The 23236-nt window shown below is 31.5% G+C and overlaps 1 protein-coding gene across 1 annotated transcript; it reads right to left on the reverse strand.

Moving 5' to 3' along the window:
- Window positions 1–4045: 4045 nt before the first annotated feature.
- LOC134710126 (E2F-associated phosphoprotein-like) lies at window positions 4046–16095 on the reverse strand. Its single transcript, XM_063570332.1, has 5 exons — window positions 15896–16095; window positions 9120–9313; window positions 8605–8703; window positions 8127–8340; window positions 4046–6451 (listed from the first exon to the last, which is right to left on the reverse strand). The coding sequence occupies exons 1-5, from the start codon at window positions 15967–15969 to the stop codon at window positions 6196–6198; spliced, it is 837 nt and encodes a 278-aa protein (XP_063426402.1). The 5' UTR covers window positions 15970–16095; the 3' UTR covers window positions 4046–6195.
- Window positions 16096–23236: the final 7141 nt, after the last annotated feature.

A 23236-nucleotide genomic window follows, 5' to 3' on the forward strand; every position in this document is an offset into this window, starting at 1 on the left:
AATTTAGTAGACATATTGCATACAGTAAAAAAAGAAATGAAACAAACCAAAAACACATAATATGATATATGGTATCAATCTATGAGAAAAAAATCCGTACATACACAGAAAATGAAATAGAACGGCGCTTAGTATGCTGATCTTGATTTCAAAGTGAGGCCTTCAATAGTTATCAAAGGTACCAGGAATATAATTTAGTACGCCAGACGGGCGTTTCTCCTACACAAGACTCATCAGTGACGTTCATATCAAATTATTTATACAGCCAAACAAGTACGAAGTTGAAGAGCATTAAGGATTCAAAATTCTAAAAAGTTATGCCCAATACGGCTAAGGTAATCTATGTCTGGGATAAGACAATCCTTAGTTTTTCGAAAAATGCTAACTTTTGTAAAACAGGAAATTTATAAAAATGACCACATTAACTTATTGATATTCATGTCAACACCGAAATGCTGACAACTTGACTGGTGGTACCATCGAGCACAAAACGTCCACCAGCAGTGGCATCGACCAAGTGTTGTAAATAAGTATCAAATGTACCATGATTATAATTTAGTACTCCAGACGCGCGTTTCGTCTACACAAGACTCATCAGTGACGTTGATATCAAAATATCTATAAAGCCAAAGTTTTAACAAGTGACAGGAAAATTTTAAAAATAACCACATTATTGATATTCATGTCAACACCAAAATGTTGACTACTGGGCTGGTGATACACGGAGTTAACAACACTTAAACACTTTTTAATTTTACCTTTAGTTAATTCTAGTCTTGTTATTAAATCAAACACGGTAATCGTCACATAAAGCATAATAGGGAACACTACAATGAACTATTCTCTGGATTATTGGTGTAAAGGTATGATTTTCAAAGAGAAATCTTTAAAACAGCCGATTTTTTTACGATACTATTTTCCTTTGTTTATCTTTATATGATTCAGCTTAATGGTCATTCCAAGCATTTATATACGTTGGAACCTAGTTGACAATGAAAAATTCACTGAATTTGTAGTACAGAAGAATCTCATCTTTCACATATACGTGTTGCAGTATTAATCCGATGTTAAAGGTCTAAATGGTTTAAGAGATTAATAATTTTCACGTCTGGCGTAAATATAAAATTTTGATCCTGGTATCTATGGTGATTTTTTTTGTATTATATGGTTTGAATGACCATCACCATTATTATATGATGCGATGATGAGAAGGAAAATCATATCATAAAATAATGATACGTGACTATTGACATACAAAATAGCTAGAGGTCTTTCTCTACAATGAAATGTATCCAATCAAGGTCTGTGAAGAATCGATATATATATCTGAACAGAAACACTCTGAAAAAATATTGTTAAATTTTTTCCTAAACTACCATCTATTGCTGTTACGACCTTAGCCTCAGACATTGGGAGCCAAAAAGCAACAAAGAGATTCCTCTGCGTAAAGAGACAATGCATCTTATATTAGTAAACATTGAAATATGATATTCAGTTAGAGATCAAAACTTTGGGAAATTTTATTTCAACTGTATGAGGACATTTCACAAATAATATATATATATATATATATATATATATAACTCGTCTAAACATCAACCCAACAATGTTAGATCTGTAAATTTGCTTTCGCAAATTTTTGGTTCTTCCCTCGCCGGGATTCGAACCCATGCTACTGTGATATCGTGACACCAAATCGCCTGCACTGCAGCCGTCCCGCTAGACCACACGACCACCTGGGCTCTCAAAAAAAGAGCTTTCGGTGGCCATATGTTACCTTTCCACGTCAGTTTTAATCTAGCGGCGTACTACAGTACATGATATATAAGGCATGAAGATGTTATTGTTACAGATCAGCTAAATTATCTATAGTAAAGGATCCTACAAATTAATGTAAGATACAGTCACAGAAAATAATTATATTCATAAGTACGTCTGAGTCAGTGACAACCCTACAACAGATGTATCCATCGGATCACCATCAATGATGGTGATACATGGCTGTGTACATAATGTATATACAACTCGTCTAAACATCAATCCAACAATGTTAGATCTGTAAATTTGCTTTCGCAAATTTTTGGTTCTTCCCTCGCCGGGATTCGAACCCATGCTACTGTGATATCGTGACACCATATATATATTACACTGAAGCATAAATATGACAAGTTATTTCCAATTTGTCTAAAATTGCATAAAAAGATTAACAATTCATGGGAGACTCTTTTTTTAGCACTTCTCTGTAGACGAAATAAGCACAGACACATACAATTGTATGAAAAGGTTCAAACGAAAGACTAAACATTTTACTACATCACAGCATTAGCTGTGCTTGGTCATATTCATACATAAAATTCAAATTGGAATGATTTAATTGACTGTCAAAAAGTCAGAAAAAGAAGTTTTATTTCATTTATTATTGTGATTACAAAGCAGTGAAGAGAGTCGTAACTACAGGTTTGCAAAAGTGAAAATGGTCGATGTTAAACTTGCCCTCAAATTTCTCGGTAGGACCAAAATATTAATGGAAACACGGAAACTGCTTAACCTAACATTTTGTCATATAGACAAAAATACCAATAATCCAGAACAGCAAAAGTGGAAATAGTCAATGTCAAACTAAACCTACATTTTGTCATCACAAAACTTTAACATGATCAATGAACCATAAAAATGAGGTCAAGGTCAAATAAAATATGCCAGACTGATATGTACATCATTGAATATTTTCATACATCAAATATAGTTGACCTATTGCATACAGTAAAAGAAAATTAGATCAAAGGTAAAATCACAAAAATACTGAACTTAGAGGAAAATCAATTCGGAAAGTCCATAATCACATGGCAAAATTAAATAACAAAACGCATCAAAAACGAATGGACAAGGACTGTCATTTTCCTGACTTACAGGCATTTTCAAATGTAGAAAATGGTGGATTAAACCTGGTTCTAAAGCGCTAACACACATAAACTTAACTTTAACAACTGAACAATGAAAATGAGGTCAAGGTCAGACGACACCTAGAGGCTGGACATAAATATCCTACAATCAGTCAATACACAAAATATAGTAGACATATTGCATACAGTATATAAGATGAATTGACCACGAAAACCTAATCTTGTTCACTGATCCATGAAATGATGGTGAGGTCAAGTGAAAGAAATTTGTTAACACTGCCCCTACTGGATTAATTTACTATCCCTTCACCAATATTTCTGCGACAGAAGTCATAATTTGGACAAAAACTGGATTTAACCCGTATGTTCTATTATAAAATAAAAACCAGTGGCCATGTTTTATGATTGATTAAAACCATCAATACATTTGAACACTGGATTTCCTAGGGAACATTAAGGTAAAGTTTGGTATTATTTGGCTAAGTAATTGCAGAAGAGAATATTTTTTTCAATTTTTGAAGACGGATTGACAACAAAAACAGGCAGCAAGTCTTAACAAAGGCTCACTGTGGCAACTAATTGACAAAAAAACATTGCTTATAGATATTTTTTATTTCCCCAAAAAAATTGGTAGATTTGCCCACATCAATCTTTTATTCCTGTAGCAGTCAACAATAACTGTTGGTTGATAGGTTAAATGCAAATTATGAATACTTTTAGCAACAACTGTACTAACTATCAGGCAATGGCAAGCGTTTTCCCAAATAATTAATTTGAAATCAATAACCAATAAAGAATTCAAATTATCAAACAAGAATGTGTCCATAGTACAAGGATGCCCCATGCACTCACACTATCATTTTCTATGTTCAGTAGACTATGAAATATCGGTCAAAAATCTAATTTGGTATTAAAATTAGAAAGATCATTGGCATTTACTAGTTAACATTTGTAATAAGATTCAAGTTGATTGAATCTTCAACTTCATGAAAAACTACCTTCACCAATAAAAATTAAACTGAAGTGGACAGACAAACAGGAGAAAGAATAAACGGGCACACAGAGCGAAAAACTTAATGCGCCCCTAGGTGGGGCATGAAACACTCTTACTTTTGTATAATAATAACAGATAAACGAATTGCTTTATTAAAAATAACATCACAAGTGAATGAAATCTGTATAATCTTCCATCGATGTTAAAATATTTAGACAATCATTTGATAGTCATGCAAAATTAACAATAACAGTAGAGGCTTGCTGATGGATCTTAACCAATCCAATTAATAATGTGTAAAGTGGCAATTAGGAGTAAGTAATTGTCCATAAGTACTTACTATACCATTAAAGTCATATGAAACAAGTTTTTGGTGAGACTAATGTTAAGGAGACTAATGATCCAATGCATGCAGGTATACTATACAAAACCATAACATATTATTGACAATGTGATGAATGATTGAAATTTAAGGCTGCTAATTAACCTTCAGGGTTTTTTGCCAATTTTAATGACTAACAATCAACACAGAATCATGAAGTATATGTATCATAAGTGAGATAATAGAGCAGGGCTTATTTGTATTTGTATTTTCCATTTTCCCATTCATAATAAATAAAACTTTGCTTTACCAGTTGTAAAGAATTTGGTGAGTTTATTGTTTCTTAAAGAATCAATTAATACTATCTTCTTTTTTCCAAATTTGTTTTAATTTATTTTTCTTCTACATTTCTTCCATTCACAATTGTTCTGTGCAATTGCCAATTTTTTTAGCTAGAGGTGTCTGAATTGAGGTCACTGCATGATGAAATTTTGTTGGTCAAATTTTAAATATTTGAAATATTTTGTACATGTGTTTTATTGAAAATCTTAGCCATTCAAGTATAAAAAACATATTCAATTTATTTTCAAATAAATTGAAGGATCATAAGACTTTACATCTTTTATAACAGTCTGAATGAAATTTTAACAGCACAAAAATCAACATAGACAGGCAATCACTTCTTAATAAACACAGTTTATTATTCTTAACAGGATGGAATACATTGATGTTGATAATATTTTAACCAGATCTTAAATGCCTTAAATATTTTTGTTTGTTTAGGCCACGTTTTTTTAATTTGTTGGTTTACGGATTTTCTCCATGAAAACGTCGGGTCGGCCGGTCGGGAAAAAAAAGAAAAAAATATCCTTCAAGACATGCAAAATATTTCACCTTTTTAATAATATGTTTGTCATACTATTTTGTCATCATTCTTGAATTTTAGTTTGATGAAATATTATTGCTCAGCTGTAAACATCGCATGACATTGTCTAAAAATTTCCTGTTAAAAAAGGGGGGTAGACAGACAAAGATGAAATTAAATTGTCTTTTCACAAACAAGAAAAACAGATTACTGTCAGTAGCTCTTAATCAAAACTTGGTGAATAATAATAAGCTTGAAAACTGATAAAGAAAAAAAATGTAAAAACGTCGTACGAAATTAGTTTCAACACACGTGTCAAAAACGTAATAGACTCGTCCACTGGAAAAACGAGAATGTAAGATTAAATAATCTGTTGTCATGAATTCCCGTTTTTTATCCAAATGGACGATATTTTTTTATTATCTATGAAACAAGTAAATATCAAATGATTTGTTAAAATTCAGTACTTTAACTTGATGTCTTGAAAATTCCACCTGTCCACATTTGGACAAGTCTATTTCTATGAGAACATGCATCTTACGGACTGGTCACAAATAAGGGAAACAAACTTATCGTGTTGTTGGTTTTAAACACAGGTTTCGTTCCGCAAAATTATTTGCGCAAACAACAGTTCAAGGTCATTAATAATTGATTTGTCTATTTTTAGAAACGTAAACAGGAAGTTTCATTTTTTTACAACCGAAAGTGTCATCACTTCTGTTAGTGATTAATGTATTTCATTTCATAAAAAAAGGATATTTTAATTATTTTTTAGGGATAATTCATTTGTTAGGGTCGGCGAGAATAAAAAAGCCTAAAAAGTCAATTTTATTTTTATTGTGGAAATCGGCAAAATTGGGTCGGCGGATCCGTAAACCAACAAATTAAAAAATCCTGGCCTTACATGTATATTTCATTTTTTATGTCAATGAAAGTTTCTAAGAATTATGGTTTTATATACACTGTTACACAAAACAACAAAATGATTTTACAGTGATATCCATTGATAAGGACCTCGGCTCATTCACCAATGTACAAAGTTCTGATGGAGACTCATGAAAATAATTATACATTGTATAGAATGCACTAAAATTCTGAAAAATATAGAATTTCATGTATGACTAGCCAGTACATTAAAGAAATGATAGACTTCATCATTGTCAAATACTCCAACAACTGTGGAGCATTCTGTACATTTAACAGGATGAAAATTGTCCTCTGATTCATTATTTGCAGTGTCCAATGTCTTTTGTTTTTTGGTAAGTTTTTTCTTCTTCTTCTGTAATGGCTGTTTTAATACCTCTGTTGTATCGACACGACAGTTTTTAACAAACATAGCTCTGTATTGGTTTTCATAAACATCATGCCTAAAAGATAAATGAAATAATGAATTAAGTTTGATTTTATGTCAATAATTAAAATAAATCATATATCCCTCCATTTACTGTCTGATGGTTACAAATGGGACCGACTTATTAGTGATAATACCAAAAAATTATATAACATCTTTAGCACCACTCAAAAATAAATTGATATTCTTGATATAGAAATTTTAACATTTCAAAATGAAAAGTCAATGTATTGCTATTGAAAACTAAAAATAAAGCATCAACTGCACAATTTAATATGGCTTGAAATCAGACAATTCTGTCAATTCAAGGTTCATTGCACCACAATATCAATTTACAAAAGTCTGTCTTCGTTAACTTTTACATATGGAAGAAACTATATATATATATTTCATTATGGGAAACTCTTAAAAAAAGGTCTCATATGGATACATTATTTCCTGAACAAATTCTTCATACATTCCTACACTATATTATTTTTTTGTTGAAGCATAGTAATTCCTATTCCACAAAACACTACTTGATTAATAATTGCACCACAGCATCTATAATTCTATTCATTGTTTAATTTCTTTTAACCTTTAGACAGAGGCTGATTTTCAAATGGAAGTTTTAACAACCTTGACTGGCTATACAGCCCTTGCACGGTCAGGGAGGCTGATTTTCACAAGTTCTTGGCAAATAAAGTACATTACTTTTATAATTCATTAAAAAAAAAATGTGTCATTTATATAAATTTCAAACATGTATTCTTTTCAGCTTCTAAGTAAATAAGGTAACACAGATTGTTTTATTCTGTTTCAACTTTCAAGAAATAAATGCTTCTTTTTAAAATGTAATTGGATTAAAAAAAAAGATCATAGCATAAAAAGGTATGCACAATCAAATTTTTATAACCATATAAAATTATATAATTAATTGTTATAATTACATGTTTATGCTACAAAGATGAAGTTTTATCAATCTGTACCTTTATATTTTTCATACATTGTATTAATTTACATTTTTTGATTGAGTTAAGCCTGCCAACTGATATTTTATCAGTGTTTTTCTATGTTGTGATGTTATGCAATTGTTTCAGAAAAAGGGAGAAGGTTTGGTACCATTAAAACATTTAATCCCCCTGCAATCGTTGCACCTGTCCTAAGTCAGGCATCTGATGTACAGTAGTTGTCATTTGTTTATGTAATTTATATGTGTTTCTCATTTCTCACTTTTCTATATAGATTACACTGTTGGTTTTCCCGTTTAAATGGTTTTACACTAGTAATTTTGGGGCCCTTTATAGCTTGTTGTTCGGTGTGAGCCAAGGCTCTGTGTTGAAGGCCCTACATTGACCTATAATGGTTTTATTTTTTAAATTGATATTTGGATGGAGAGTTGTTTCATTGGCACTCACACCACATCTTCCTATATCTATTATATAATATTGTGACAATGGTAATAGCTGCTGTATTTCAAAAGGATAAAAATGAGTTCATCATGATTGTTGTCAATCAATGTAAATTGCAGATTCTAATGAAACATACGTGTAATGTAATAATTGATGATGAAAAGGGATTAATGGATATATCTTACAAACTGTACATATTACTTTTTAAAAAGTCTTTTATCTATACCAAGATCTAGCCTCTGTAACCCCATATCCCATTGGGTGATGTGACCAAGTAATAACTTTTTTTAAGTAGCTTACCCCTGACAATCAAGACATAGTAATGTCATACAGGCTGGACAATTTAAAACTGCATCACTGTTTAAACGTTTTGATTTAGATCCTGAGGGTACAGGCAGCTGATAAGCTTGTCTTTCAGCATCCACCCATTGCTGGTCTTCATCATCAAGGTCAGGATCGTACAATAAGTCATCATTACTTTGAACTGGTTGTCTTCTTTTCACACGTTCATCACCTGCAAAAAGTTTTCATGTTTATGAAACTTTAGATGTTGTGTGAATTTTCCCCTGACACAAATTATGTTTAACTTCAGATATTCTTGAGCTCTTTCATTGTTAATGTTGCATAATAATTAATTTAACAAAAAGTTATTACCAAAATTTCAGGATGTTCTACTATAAAAAAGGCTTTTTAGTTAAAAAAAAATTTAAAAATCAGGAATTTTCATTATTTAATGTCACAATTTTTGTTAAGATTCATATTGCCATTTTTTCAGTACCTTGTAAAACCATTTCTTCTTCTTCTGAATCATAATAAATATCATCATAAAATTGTTGTTGTTCTGTAGGTTTCTCTTGGTCTTGTGCTTCGCTACTTTCTTAAATGACAAAAAGATATTCCCATTGAATGTTTTTTTTTCATTATCACTTTCGTAACCTGCACAGTAGTACTTTAATATAAGACTTCAATGGTTCATATAATTTACATTCAATGCTTTTTATCAGGTTTTTTTTTATTCACTATCAACGTTGAAATATGATCATGATGATTTCAAAAATTTGGAAGCAATATAAACATAAAATTGAGAATGGAATTGGGGAATGTGTCAGAGACAACAACCTGAACAAGGAGCAAAAAACATATGAACTGTTTAGGAGTATCAATAAACAATAGAATCTTTTTAAAGTCAACTTGAACTGAGGGCATGGTAACCTAATATAGCTATTTCTTGTACTTTTTCTTTTCAATAATTTCTCAGTACATAACCCATATGTGATTTATACATTTATTTACCTTTAATAGTTTCTGCAACATTACTTTTTGATCTTTCATGTTCTAGTCCTTTAATATGTTTGTTAAGTTCATTATTCATTTCCTTTTCAAAGTCATCTTCACTTGAAGAGTCATGTCTTTGTTGGACTTTGGTCTGTAATTTACGCTTCTGTTCAGGTGTTCCATGTAAAATAACCTCTATATCATCATCAGAACTAGGGAGAAAATAAAAAGTTTTTAAAGGATACATTGTACATGTAGGTCTAACATAAATAAACAAATAGTTACATAGATCTATATATTAATATATCATATATGTACATGTACTTCTACATGTATATATGGCATTGAACAAGATCATGTTTCGTCTTACATGTACATGTACTTTGACTAATTGATGATTGATTAGTTGATGTTTAATCCACTTTTAGCACTATTGCCTTTAGTGGCGGTGAGAACCATAAACCTTTCAGTCTTAAATATATATATATGATATGTGTGATTGATAGTTTAGTCTTTGACACATAATTTTTTTTTTTAAATTAATTATTATTGGCTTTCAAGATGAAAGCTTTCAGAAATTGCAAGAACTCTTAGAATAGCACTTAAAAAATTGTATAATGTAAGGTTTTTTTTATGTGTTTTGTGTCAATCTGACAGTCTGCACTATTAGCCACTAGTCCGATGTCCCAGACTAGTAAATATTGATTCGGACTAGTGAAGATTTCAATATTTTATATAGTCTGTTAGGGATAAATTTTGAAATTCAGTTTCCAGACTACAAGATTTTGGGGCAGACTGATCTGATGATGATGATGAGTCCAGACATTTTCAACTGATTTTTACTGTTCTTGTGTTATCACACCATTATCCCAGGTGAGATGAGGATTTGACACATCCACACTTGATGGGGGAAAAAATAAGGAGATTGCCAATGAAACAACTTTAACATGTACATGTTTAATCAGTCAGATTTCAAATGAAAAATACTCTTTTTATCAGCTAAAGAACAGCAACAATGATGATAGGACTAATCTAAATTGACTTGTCACTAGAATCTGTCTGGTATGACCAGACAGAAAACCACTGCGTAAAGTTTTCACCAGACTTGGGGTAATTGTAATTGTAATTGTTAATCAGCTGTAATTGCCTCCTGCCTATTCAAATTATTATAAGATGTATAATTGTGATTTATTCTATGATTTGTTAAATTCTGTTGAAAAATATTCATCAGAAACGTCAAGAGTATTTTTACTAGGTGATATGAATGCAAGAACTGCTATAGTTAATGATTTTATAATAAATGACAATGTATGTGGCCCAATTTTTGATAGTTTCAACCATATTTTTGGGTATTTAAGTGACACAAATCTACCAGTAAGAAGAAATCCAGATCAAAGTACTAATGAGTTTGGATTAAAATTGTTAAATCTGTGTAGAAGCACTGGTCTACGTATTTTGAACGGTCGGCATAAGGATGGCTTAGCTAATGACTATACATTTTGTGGTTCCCGGGGAATGAGTGTTGTAGACTACTTATTGGCTCCATATGACTTTTTACACATTATAGACCAGTTTATTGTTTGTAACTTCACTTCTTTTAGTGACCATGCGCCTTTACATGTTCGCTTGCGGTGCATATTGAACGATTCACAAGAGCCTAAGCGTAACAGTGGTACGTCAAACAACTCATATGATAGTTACCGATGGAAGGAAGAGCTAAAAGATCAGTGTTATGAGTCTTTAACTTTAAACAGTGGTTCACTTAGCCAGATAGTATTTTCTGATATTGAAAAATCCCAAGATGGTATTGACAATTATGTTGAATCGTTTACTTCTAATTTGATGAACATTATTTCACCATTCTTTTGTAATTCACATAGTTCAAATAATATTTGTGACCATACCCGTAGTAAGACGACCCGATATAAAGATGACAAACCATGGTTTAACTACGAGTGCAAAAGACTTCGATCTATCTATACTAGTTCTTTGTATACATTTAATAGAGACAAAAATGTTGAAAATCATCAAATATTAATTATGTCTAAAAGACAATACAAGCGTTTAGAAAATAAACTAAAACGAAAATATAAGCGTCAAGAGGGTGATATGATAGCTACATTGCGTAAAAGCGACCCAAAGAAATATTATAAACTTTTTCAAAAGAAGAGAGCCAAAAATTCTGATGTGTCACTTTCTGAATTCTTCGAACATTTTAGAAATTTGGTCACAAATGATGGTATTAATGTGACAGTCGAAACTCCAGAGACCGTTTCCGACACAACATATGATGAACTTGATCAAATTATTACACAAGATGAAATTTTGAAGTGTATTTCAAACCTAAAACGTGGCAAAAGTCATGGTATTGATGGTACATTTAACGAGTTATTCATTGAATTTAAGGATATTCTGCTACCGTTCCTAGAGGAAATATTCAACAAGATATTAGCATCAGGACATTTTCCGAAATCTTGGGCACTCGCAGTGTTAATTCCTGTTTTTAAAAAAGGCGACTCGTCCGATCCATCGAACTATCGTGGAATCAGTTTAGTCAGTAATTTAGCGAAACTATTTACATCTATTATAAATTCAAGACTAATTAAATGGTCTGAGAATAATGATATTATTACAGATGCGCAATTTGGATTTCGCCCGGGTAGCAGCACTGTTGATGCAATTTATTCTTTGTTGACACTCGTCCAGAAAGCACTTTTCAAGAAAAAACGTTTATATTGCTGTTTCGTTGACTACAAACAGGCATTTGACTCTGTAACCAGACTTAACTTATGGTTGAAACTATCAAGAGTTGGTATAACAGGCAAATTACTTTCTGTTTTAAAATCAATGTATTCTACAGTAAAAGTATGTGTGAAAGTTGATGGTTTTTATTCTGAGCAGTTTACAAGTTCGGTTGGTCTTATGCAAGGGGAAGTTCTTTCTCCTATACTTTTTTCGTTATATGTAAATGACTTTGAAATGGAATTTCTACGTAATAGTAATATACCATATGAAGTGCAAGACTTGTCATTATTTTTACTTATGTATGCTGATGATATGATTTTATTTTCTGATTCAGTTATTGGCTTGCAAGATATGTTAGACACATTATTATTATATACTTGTAAATGGGGTTTGACTGTAAACATTGCCAAAACAAAAATTATGGTATTTAGAAACGGAGGTTTTGTAAAAGACGAAGAAATTTGGTATTATGATGGCAATGCTATTGACATAGTGGATGAATTTTGTTACCTTGGTGTACTGTTAAATTTTAACGGTAAATTTGTTAAAGCTCAAAAACATTTAGCTGAGCAAAGTAGAAAAGCTGTTTTTGGTTTGAAGTCGAAGGTTTCGTCATTGTATTTGAATGTTTTTACATATTTGAATTTATTTGATACTTACATTAGCAGTATTTTATGTTATGGTTGTGAAATATGGGGCTTCCATAAAGCTCCAAATATTGAAAAAATACAACTTGATTTTTGCAAAAACATATTAGGTGTCAAACAATGTACAACAAATGTTATGGTTTATTTTGAATTGGGTAGATATCCTTTGATATATTTTAGAATGTACAACATAGTGAAGTACTGGTTCAAATTATTATCCACAAGCAATTGTATTCTTAAAAACTGCTACAGGGAACAACTGTATAATTTCTGTAATATTAGAAGCAGTTGGATTTATCAACTACAACAATTATTATTTAACTTGGGTTTAAATGAGATCTGGTATAACCAAGACAATTTGATTATTGATACAAATTTATTATTATTTGTAAAAACAAGGATATATGATCAAGCAAAACAGACTTTGAATGATCAACTGAACGTTTCATCTAAGTGTTATTTATATAAATATATTGTCAATAATGTATGTTTACAGAATTATCTAACTAAACATATGAATTTTAGAGTGTATTTAACTCGCCTTAGATTGTCATCTCACAATTTGTTTGTTGAAGTAGGCCGTTATCATGGAGTAAATAGGTTAGATAGAAAATGTACTCTTTGTAATTTGAATATCACTGAAGATGAATTCCATTTTGTTTTACAATGTGAAAGCTATAGAGACTTAAGGAGACAGTTTATTAAACCTTATTATTATAGACGTCCATCGTCGTTCAAATTAGTGCAACTTCTCAGCACTGAAAATGTAAAAGATTTGCGTAATTTGTGTAAATTCTTGTTTAATGCACATAATCATAGGACCAAACTGTTATTGGTCAATACTTGATATTTATTTGCTTCTCTGATGTATTATGTTATGTTGTGTTATAGAAATGTATTTGTATTTATTGCACTGATAAGCATAATGTGCTTAAAGTAATAAAGAATTGAATTGATTACATTTTTTCAAGTAATCAGTGTAATCATTAATCAGCCAAAAATCTGATTACATGTAATTTAATTTAATCAATTACTTTTCAAAAATACCCTGTAATCATAATTACTTTTTGATTACATGCTGATTACAATGAAAAACATCTACAATTGTTTTTTTGGTCATTAAATGAATCTCTTTGTTATTCATATTTGATAAATTTTTAACATGCTTAAATGGTTTGGTAAATACTTTAAGCATGTCTACTTCAGTAAAAAATAAACTATTAGAGTATTGAAAAGTCATCATTAGCCTAAACAGATACATATAATACAATTATATACCTTTTGTCTTAATTAAAGATATTGTACATTCATGCACATATTCATCGTTTTATAATGATCTTCATATTAATATTTGATAATAACTGTTATATATTCAAGTAATACTTTTTTTAAGCCTCAATTATAATCTTTTGTTAATTCTTGTGATTTTTGTCAACTTTGAATTGACAGGTAAGAGACAAATTAAGGTTTGTTTTTATTGCAATTACCAATTGAGTATAGCTGTAGGGAAATCTATATGATAAAAGATAAATCAGACATGAAAATTTATCTAATTAGCACAAACTAAATTAAAAGTTGGACAAATATGCTGTTTAAAATTTAAAAAAATGTATTTGGACTGGACATGTAAAATGCAATAGTTTTTAGTACTTACATATTGTTTACAATTTGATTAAAAATTTCTATTAAAATTTTACTTAGTTTAACTGGTAACTTTATTTCATCCATATTTAAACTTCCATAAACTGCACCTTGGAATACATATAAATTATGGAAGTGGTCAGAAGACAAACAAAAAACTCTTGATTATGATATATCTTTATTAAATTTAATTCAAAATAATTCAGAGATCATTGGTGATAAAGTGTAATGTATATATATGTAGTGAAATTTGGTGTTTAATTTAAATAGATGAAGTTTAATTTTAAGTTATCATTTTATAATTGAACCAAATAAAATACTTTCTCAAAAAAGCAATAGTTATATTGAATGTTTATTCATTCACATCATTCAAAATGTTTTGTTTGTAAATTCATTGTAATCAGGTGTAATCATGATTACTTTGCCAATGTAATCATTAATTTAATCAGATACTTTCAGAAATGATGTAATCATTAATTTAATTTAATCGTACAAATGACAAAGTAATTGTAATTTAATCAATTACATTGAAAGTAATCGGACCCATCTCTGGTTTTCACAGGACCTAATACATTCAGTTACTGATTCTGGTTCCATACATGTACTTCCAAGAACAAGAAGCCTAAGACATACAAATGTATGTACTGTGGATTCATTTATTTTCGTGGGTATCAATTTTCGTGGATTGCTGAAAACTTGCATATTCGTGGATATTGGATTTCGTGGTTTTGTCAATCTCTGTATACAAAGCCTATTGAAAAGATGATATTCATTGAACATTTGATCTCGTGGTTCCACTGTACCCACGAAATCCACGAAAATTGGCATCCAACGAATAATAATGAATCCACAGTATAAGACATACATGTACAATGTACATGTAATGATGTACATGTTTTTATGGGCCCTACAAAACTTTTTGTATACATTAACATAAATTATTTGTGGAACTGAACTTTCAAAGTGGGATATAGTGTCATGTTTTGATATATCAACTCATCTCCTATTTTCCACCAAGTGAAGTAGAAATCTGAACATATATGTAAACAGGTCAGGAATAACCACCAATTGGTGTATTATACCTCAATTGACGTATAATCCACCAATTGACATGTAATGGTATAGACCAATTGGTGTATAATTCTTTGTTTTTCAAAAGAAATTATTCTACCAAAATGGAGCATTGTTTTCTTAAAACCAAATTATGGTATGAAAACTTTTCAAACATTCCTAGTTCCATATAGTGACATAACATATTGCATTTCATCAATAATTGTATTTGCAGTTTCTTCTATTGTTACCTTGTCAATTCTTGATTGGCAAATTTACCTGTAATCACCTATCAATGGACATCATTACTGTCTGCAGTCATGTGATCATGAGTACAACTCCACAGGTGAATGGAGCTCTTTGTTAATACTTGACTTTCATTATCAAAAGTCAATCATGGTCAATAGTACAAATGTTTCAACAAAAGAATTGTTGTACACATGCATTCTCAAGAGATGCAGTAGGCTTTGACAAAACTGAAACTTTTGGAGGACTCAATACGGGTCATAAAATAGGTTGCTAGTTGCAAAATCATGCTCCTTTCTCACACTAGCATTTTATTACAAAAAGTTTGCATTATACGTCAATTGGTCTATACCAATATACCTCAATTGGTGGATTATACGTCAATTGAGGTATAATCCACCAATTGGTGGTTATTCCTGACCTGGTAAATAACAGGGTTTTTTAACTGTAACTGTATGATAGTACCTATCGCAAGGCTCGTGATCACTGTCATCTTCAAAGTCATAGTAGTCGTAGTCCCTATCAGTAATTCTATTCATTTTAAATCAATATCAATGACAATTTTTCTTTTAATTTCTTTTTTTTCCCTGCAAAATCAAAATGCAAAATTTGTTTCCCAAATTCTATCTTCAATGTAATTCTGTTAATTTATGTATAAATGTATTTTCACTCCATTATAAACGCCTAAGTGATTCTCACAAAAATAGAGTAATACGTGCACAGATGCGGACTGCGTTTTGCTTTCCGGAATAAATAATTTTGATAATTATCTTTATTTGTCATATAAGTAACATTATACTTGTGACATAAGCAAAATTAACAACAACAATAAAATAACTGAGTTGAATACACACATATCTATATATATATACAAGTAAAACTAACTAAGAGTCCCCTGTCCTCAGCTCTAAAAGACTGTTTTATAAAGGATCATTCAGTCTGGTTTTAAATACATGTACATAGATTTCTTGGAAACAATACAGACATATCACCAAAATGTTAAAGTACACGTGGGCGTAGTGGTAGGGTGATGTAGAGGCAGAGGGAACTCTAATAGTAACGAACCTTGATCAAGCAGAGATCTCGGACCGATCAATACAACCTAAATTTCAACCTTTTGCTGGTCCATGAAGCTCAAATGACAATATTTTAGTGAACGATAGCAAAGATGACACAGATGTGTCAATAGATATAGGAACATGCGGTATTAGTCCTGTTGAAACAACTCTCCATCTAAGTAACAATTTATAAACGTAAACCATTATAGGCCAAGGTACGTATTACGGCCTTCAACACGGAGCCTTGGCTCACACCGAAAGGCTATAAAGGGCGCAAAAAATAACTAGTGTTAAACCATTCAAACGGGAAAACCAACGGTATAATTTTGTATATGGAGCCATTAGAAAAAAGGGGACAGGAACTACATACAGACAAACAATCCTGGAGATATATAATATTTTTATGTGCAAATGACAATGAGAATGATGGTCGTAGTATGTTAGTAGTCAGGTCTATTCCAGAACAACGACAAGAACATACGAACAGATCTTATAATCATGGATTTTGCTAAAGCTTTCGACAAGGTACCACACAAAAGATTACTATACCAAATGAAATACTATGGCATATCAGATCAAATCATTAACTGGGTAGATTCCTTTCTTTCAAACAGAACACAAACAGTACTTTTAGAAAACATGTCATCTTCAAAAATACCAGTCTCATCAGGAGTCCCACAGGGTTCAGTGCTAGGACCAATACTATTTCTAATTTACATTAATGACCTCCCAGATTACATCCAACATAGCAAAATCAGACTCTTTGCAGATGACAGTATAATCTACAGACAAATTAAAACTCAAAATGACTGCCTCAAGCTTCAAGAAGACCTAGAAGCTGCCATACAATGGGAAAAAGATTGGCTTATGTCTTTTCATCCAGACAAGTGTAACATCATGAATATAACAACAAAAAGAAATCCCATACACTTTTATTATAACATGTATGGACACATCTTAGAAACTGTAAAACATGCAAAATACTTAGGTATCACCATCTCAGCAGACCTAAAATGGAACACCCACATCCAACAAACTGCTGCAAAAGCAAATAAAACATTAGGCTTCATCAGAAGAAACCTTAAAGTCCAATCACAAACAATTAAAGAAAGAGCGTACCAAACACTTATAAGACCAAAGTTAGAATACTGTTGTACTGTATGGGACCCATTTACTAATGAAAATATAAGATCACTTGAAAAAGTTCAGAGACGGGCAGCAAGGTACGTGTGCAACAGACATCACAACACCAGCAGTGTGTCTGAGATGCTAGACACCATGAAATGGCAAACCTTACAAGATCGCCGACTACGAACAAGGCTAATAATGTTCCACAAAATTGTAAATGAAAATATAGCCATTCCATCGCATAATGTATTACAACAGAGTCAGTCAAATACAAGATCCACCAATAAAGACTCCTACAGACAAATTCAATGCAATAAAGACAGCTATAAATTTTCTTTTTTCTGTCAAACCATCAGAGACTGGAACAAACTTTCGGCTGAAATTACTCAAAACACTACTACAGAAAACTTCAAGGATGCACTCACACACAATGTGCTCCTTGATACTTACCCTCATCTGAAATAAACAGATACTCTTGTTTTTATCTTATACCAAAAAAAAAAAAAAAAAAAATGTAATATTTAAAACTAAATAAAAATTGTATAAATTAAAAACAAAGAAAAATTGTAAAAATTGAAAAATACGAAAATATGTGACCAAAAACAACAACTTTAACAAGAAATATTTGTTATTATGTTTTGACAAAAATTATTCACATAAATTTATTTTGAAAACAAAAACCAGGCATGCGCCGGAAAAGCATCAGTACATTGATGGTTTTCTGTAACAAAAGAAGAGAAGAAGAAGAAGAGGTCATAAGGAGAGCGTGATGAGGACGGTGAGGGCGTGCTAGAAACGTACTATGGTCTTGAACAGCGTGGTGTAAACGTGGTATAGTCGTAGTGGAAGCGTCTTCAACTTGAGACATTTCCTTGTTGCCATAAGTCTATAGATCGTGTTAAAAGTATCAGTAGGTTAAATCCAGCTCTACGTCCCCGGTAATTTTATAAGAGTTATGGGAACTTGCTCAATATGAATATTGGTTTGGATTAGTGAAATACTGAATGTTTGGTTGAAACTACTGTTCTGAAAAATCGAAAAGTTCAAGTCCTGTTTTTGGTCTCGGACTCAATATGGAAAATAACGGATATGGGTTAATAGCACGAAGACATCACATATTAATCATTAAATGCCACACAAAAATAAATCTAGAGCTGACAACACGAACTTCAATAGAGCAGGAACTTCCCACTTACAGACGGCCATCTCTTGATGGCTTCAAACAAACAAGAACAACCCAGCCCAAGGGCACATCAATGACTTAAATGGACCCTTTAAATATAAAAACGACTTCCGACCTCTATGTTGGAAAAAACGACCTAAGACCTGTACATTTCCATTAAAAACGACCTCGCGACCTTGCGACGAATTTAGAACGACCTTGCGACTTGAGGGGAATACCCTGTAGGAGCTTTTCATTTGGTTTAGTATTAGAAGGATTCAGTAGGACTACTAGTTTATGAGTATCAGAGAGATTTGGGAACATAGGATTATCTATTGCCATGTCATTAAAAAGTTTTATACGTAAAACATTATTAATTTGACAGTGGAGGAGAAAGTGATTCTCATCTTCTAAGGTTTTACAAGTTGGACATGCCTATTGTCTCGAGGTATTTTTAGACATCTGCCCTTCTCAATCAGCAAAAAGTGGACCAAGTAAACTCCTTGTGAATCAAGGTGTTTACGTAATGTAGAACTTTCTTTTAGTAATGGGTTTATGTTTTCAGTATTTAATCTAGCCCAATAAAGAATTGCTTGTGTTCTTATATATTTTTCTATTGGTTGTCTACCAAGTTCAGCTTTAACAAACGTCCACTCTATAAACTAAAATACTATGGCATTCAAGGTAACACTCTAAAATGGATTCAGGCTTTCTTATCAGACCGAACGCAAACAGTGGTAATAGATGGAATAACATCAAATACAGCACCAGTAACATCAGGTGTCCCCGAAGGCACTGTCCTTGGGCATATACTCTTTTTAATATACATTAATGATTTTCCAGAATACCTGGAACACAGCAAACTACGACTCTTCGCTGATGACAGTATAATATACCGAGAAATTACATGTCAACAAGACTGCACAAATTTACAAAAAGATCTTAACGCAGCAGCGAAATGGGAGGCTGATTGGCTCATGGCCTTCCATCCTCGAAAATGCACTATCTTAACCATCACACAAAAAAAAACACCATTTAAACACGATTACATCCTTCATAACCATACTTTAGAACTAGTAACATCTGCAAAATATCTCGGCGTAACCCTACAGTCTAACTTAAAGGAACATTCACTACAACAACATCGTATCAAATGCAAATAAATCTCTTGGCTTTCTTAGGCGAAACTTAAAAATTTCTAACACCAGTATCAAGTCCCGTGCTTACCAATCAATAGTGAGACCAAAACTTGAATATGCCTGTAGTCTATGGGATCCACATGTACACACAGCAGATTATAAAAATAAGCTAGAAATGGTTCAGAGGCGTGCGGCCCGATATGTATGTAACAATTACCACAACACCAGTAGTGTTACATCCATGTTAAACGAACTACAATGGCCCTCACTCAGTGAGCGCCGCCTCAAAACCAGACTTATTATGTTCTACAAGGTCATCCATGGACTCATTGCAATCCCATCACTAGTCCTCATACCATCAGATACTAGAACAAGAAAATTACATACTCAAACATTTCGGCAAATATCCACCTCCAAAGACAGCTACAAATAGTCATTCTTTCCGCAAACAATCATTCAATGGAACATGTTGCCACAAGTTGTGGTAGCAAGTCAAACCATTGAAATTTACAGAGATCAGTTGACACCAACTGTTCTCCACAACATAAATTAATTCTATAAATAACAATGTACATATTTTTAATCACTTGCTGTTTTCTTTCATTTAAATATCACCAAGTATTCTACTAAGTTAAAGATAAATTTTTGTTCATATTTTTTTTTTAATCATATACTCCGCGCATGCAACAGTTCGTAATCTTCAATAATAATGAAGCTGTAACTGTATATCAGAAGAAGAAGAAGAAGAACACCTAAATTAGCAGATGTTTTTTTAGTGCCTAGAAATTATATTTACAGAAATTTTCGAAGGGAGTCTTATCCAAATATTGGAAATTATCTATATCTTTGTTTTGGAATTTTAATCTGCCTTTTGCTCTTTAATAAGATTGATATGTATCCATGTATGATATTTCAGCATTATATGTTAAAATTGGTTTTATAAGAGAATCAAAAAGATTACAGGATACATTAACAGGGAAATTTCCCAAAAAGGCTGCTTGTGTTTTTAATGAAAACAGAGCTTTCCTAGCTTTTTTGCTATATCTGTTAAACTTGCATTTAGATTTCCATTATTTTTTATCAGAGTGCCCAGAAATTTATACTCAGTAACGTTATCATTTTTTTCATTATTGAACCTTCACAATGTATGGTTCCAGTTTTATAGTTTTTTGTTCAATGATCTTTGTTTTTTTTTTTTTTTAGTATTTAGACATAACTGCCATTTTCCCCAGTAATTTGATAAGTTTATATTTAAGCTATTTTGAAGACCTTCCTTACCTTCAGATAAAATTATAAGGTCATCGGCAAACAAAAAACTTCCTATATCAGAATTTAATATTCTCAAGGGTTTTGAACCTTTGTCGTCAAAATTTTCAACTCTATCATTAATAGATAAATTGAAGAGTGTGGGACTAATACTGTCCCCCTTCTTTTACTCCTCGGTCAATGGGAAAGGATCTAAAATGTTTATCATTATATTTTTAAGATGCTTCAGTATGAATAAAATGTTGTTTTATTATTTCAAACATTTGTTTCCCTACACCCATTTTAGCTAATTTATAAAGCATTCCAATTCTCCAAAGGGAATCAAAAGACTTTATATCACATATATTGAGACGACGATTAGTATGATTGATGACTCATGCCTAATGACACATTAAAAAAAAAGATAGAGTCATTTCAGTCCAACTATCATTAAGAAAACCCTGAGAAATACATTATTGACCCATTATTACTCTGAGTTTAAGATATGAATTGAATTACAAATGTACACCTGACTAAGTCTACTATAACACCGTGTGTTATAGTAGTCTCAGATTACACTGAACGGTTTCATTTTTCATTAAATTGTGTTAAACAAATCCATTTAAATTTCAGAACATAGACTTCCGCAATAGTAAAACAATAATAATGATAAAAAACACACACACACAGAAAAAAAACAATTTTAAGTGGATAAATTCTGAACCTGAGATAAAGAACGCCTATGTCAATAGTATATAGTCCCAGTTAGGACAGACAATAATAACTGTTAATTTGTTTTCGTCAAGTCTGCCAATGACATTATGGTGATTCTATGACGATTTCATGCATGTTTCTATTTCAGTGAACTTCGCCAATGTGGGTTTTAACATAGAGAACATTGTTTTCCATTTCTGAAACAAGATAGTTGTATAAATATTTTGACCATTTTGTTTTATAAAATAACTCTTATTTTTGGACAGTTTTTATAGTAAGCTTTACTATTTTTGTAAATCACTTTGACGAACTTTTTATTCAAAAGAACATCCCTAGATCACAACAGTATATCAGAAGCTTTTACTCTTCAATCTTTATTTGTCAGAGAGGCTATTGCAGGACTATACTGTTTTGTTAAGCACTGATCATGAATTTCAATGAAACTTATTGCTTTATATTATGTTTGGCAAATTATTAGTTCATTTCACCTATGGAATTACCTTTTTAAAACAAAGTCTTTCTGAAAATATTTCTATAGATCTGTTTTATGTTCAGGCAACGAATGGCAGCACTTTGGTTAAAGCGCGCACCAGTGTGTGCTTTACTAACATCTCTCTTCTAACGCTTGTAACGGTATTTTTCTTCAGATGATATAAAATGTTGCAGTACATGCTGCCGTATCGTGCAATTGTGTACATTAAAGGCGAATTGAAATATGAAGTCAGTCTTTGGTACACTAAAACTTCCAATGCAGAAACAAATATATTGTTAAGAACAAATCATTCTGTGTAAATGGTTCCGATTCAAAACAATAACTGATCATATAGCGCTTAGGGCAGTCTGTTTTTATGTTTAAGAATTTTTTTTTCATTTCCCCTTATTCTATGTGTTCTTTAGAAAATAATTGTAGCTTTAAGCAACAAATATAACTAAATAATTATTTTATTATTATGTATAGAAATAAGAATTAATTATACATGGATATAAGCAACACCAACAAAAAAAAACGTAGAATAAGGACTTTTGAAAAATTAAAGAAAATGTTAATGAAAAATCTGAAGAGCACCTGTCAAACATGATAAACTGATATCATGAAGATGCTCAGTTGTTTTTGAAAAGAAATTTATTTGTTACGATAAGTGACATTTTTTAATATTCAGTTACCAATTTCTTATAGTCGATGTTACAACAACTGAAAGCGCTATCAGCTGTTTTGGCATGTGATTCATTTTCATTTTCCGTTTTATATTTTTCCAACATAGTTACTTCCGTTCCGTGAAACTTATATATTGTAAAACGAACGCTTGCACGTATTACCTTCTTTCAAAAGCAAAGTGCTACATATTATATGTTATGATAT

This window comes from Mytilus trossulus, chromosome 3, assembly GCF_036588685.1.
Source record: "Mytilus trossulus isolate FHL-02 chromosome 3, PNRI_Mtr1.1.1.hap1, whole genome shotgun sequence".
Lineage (NCBI taxonomy): Eukaryota > Metazoa > Mollusca > Bivalvia > Mytilida > Mytilidae > Mytilus > Mytilus trossulus.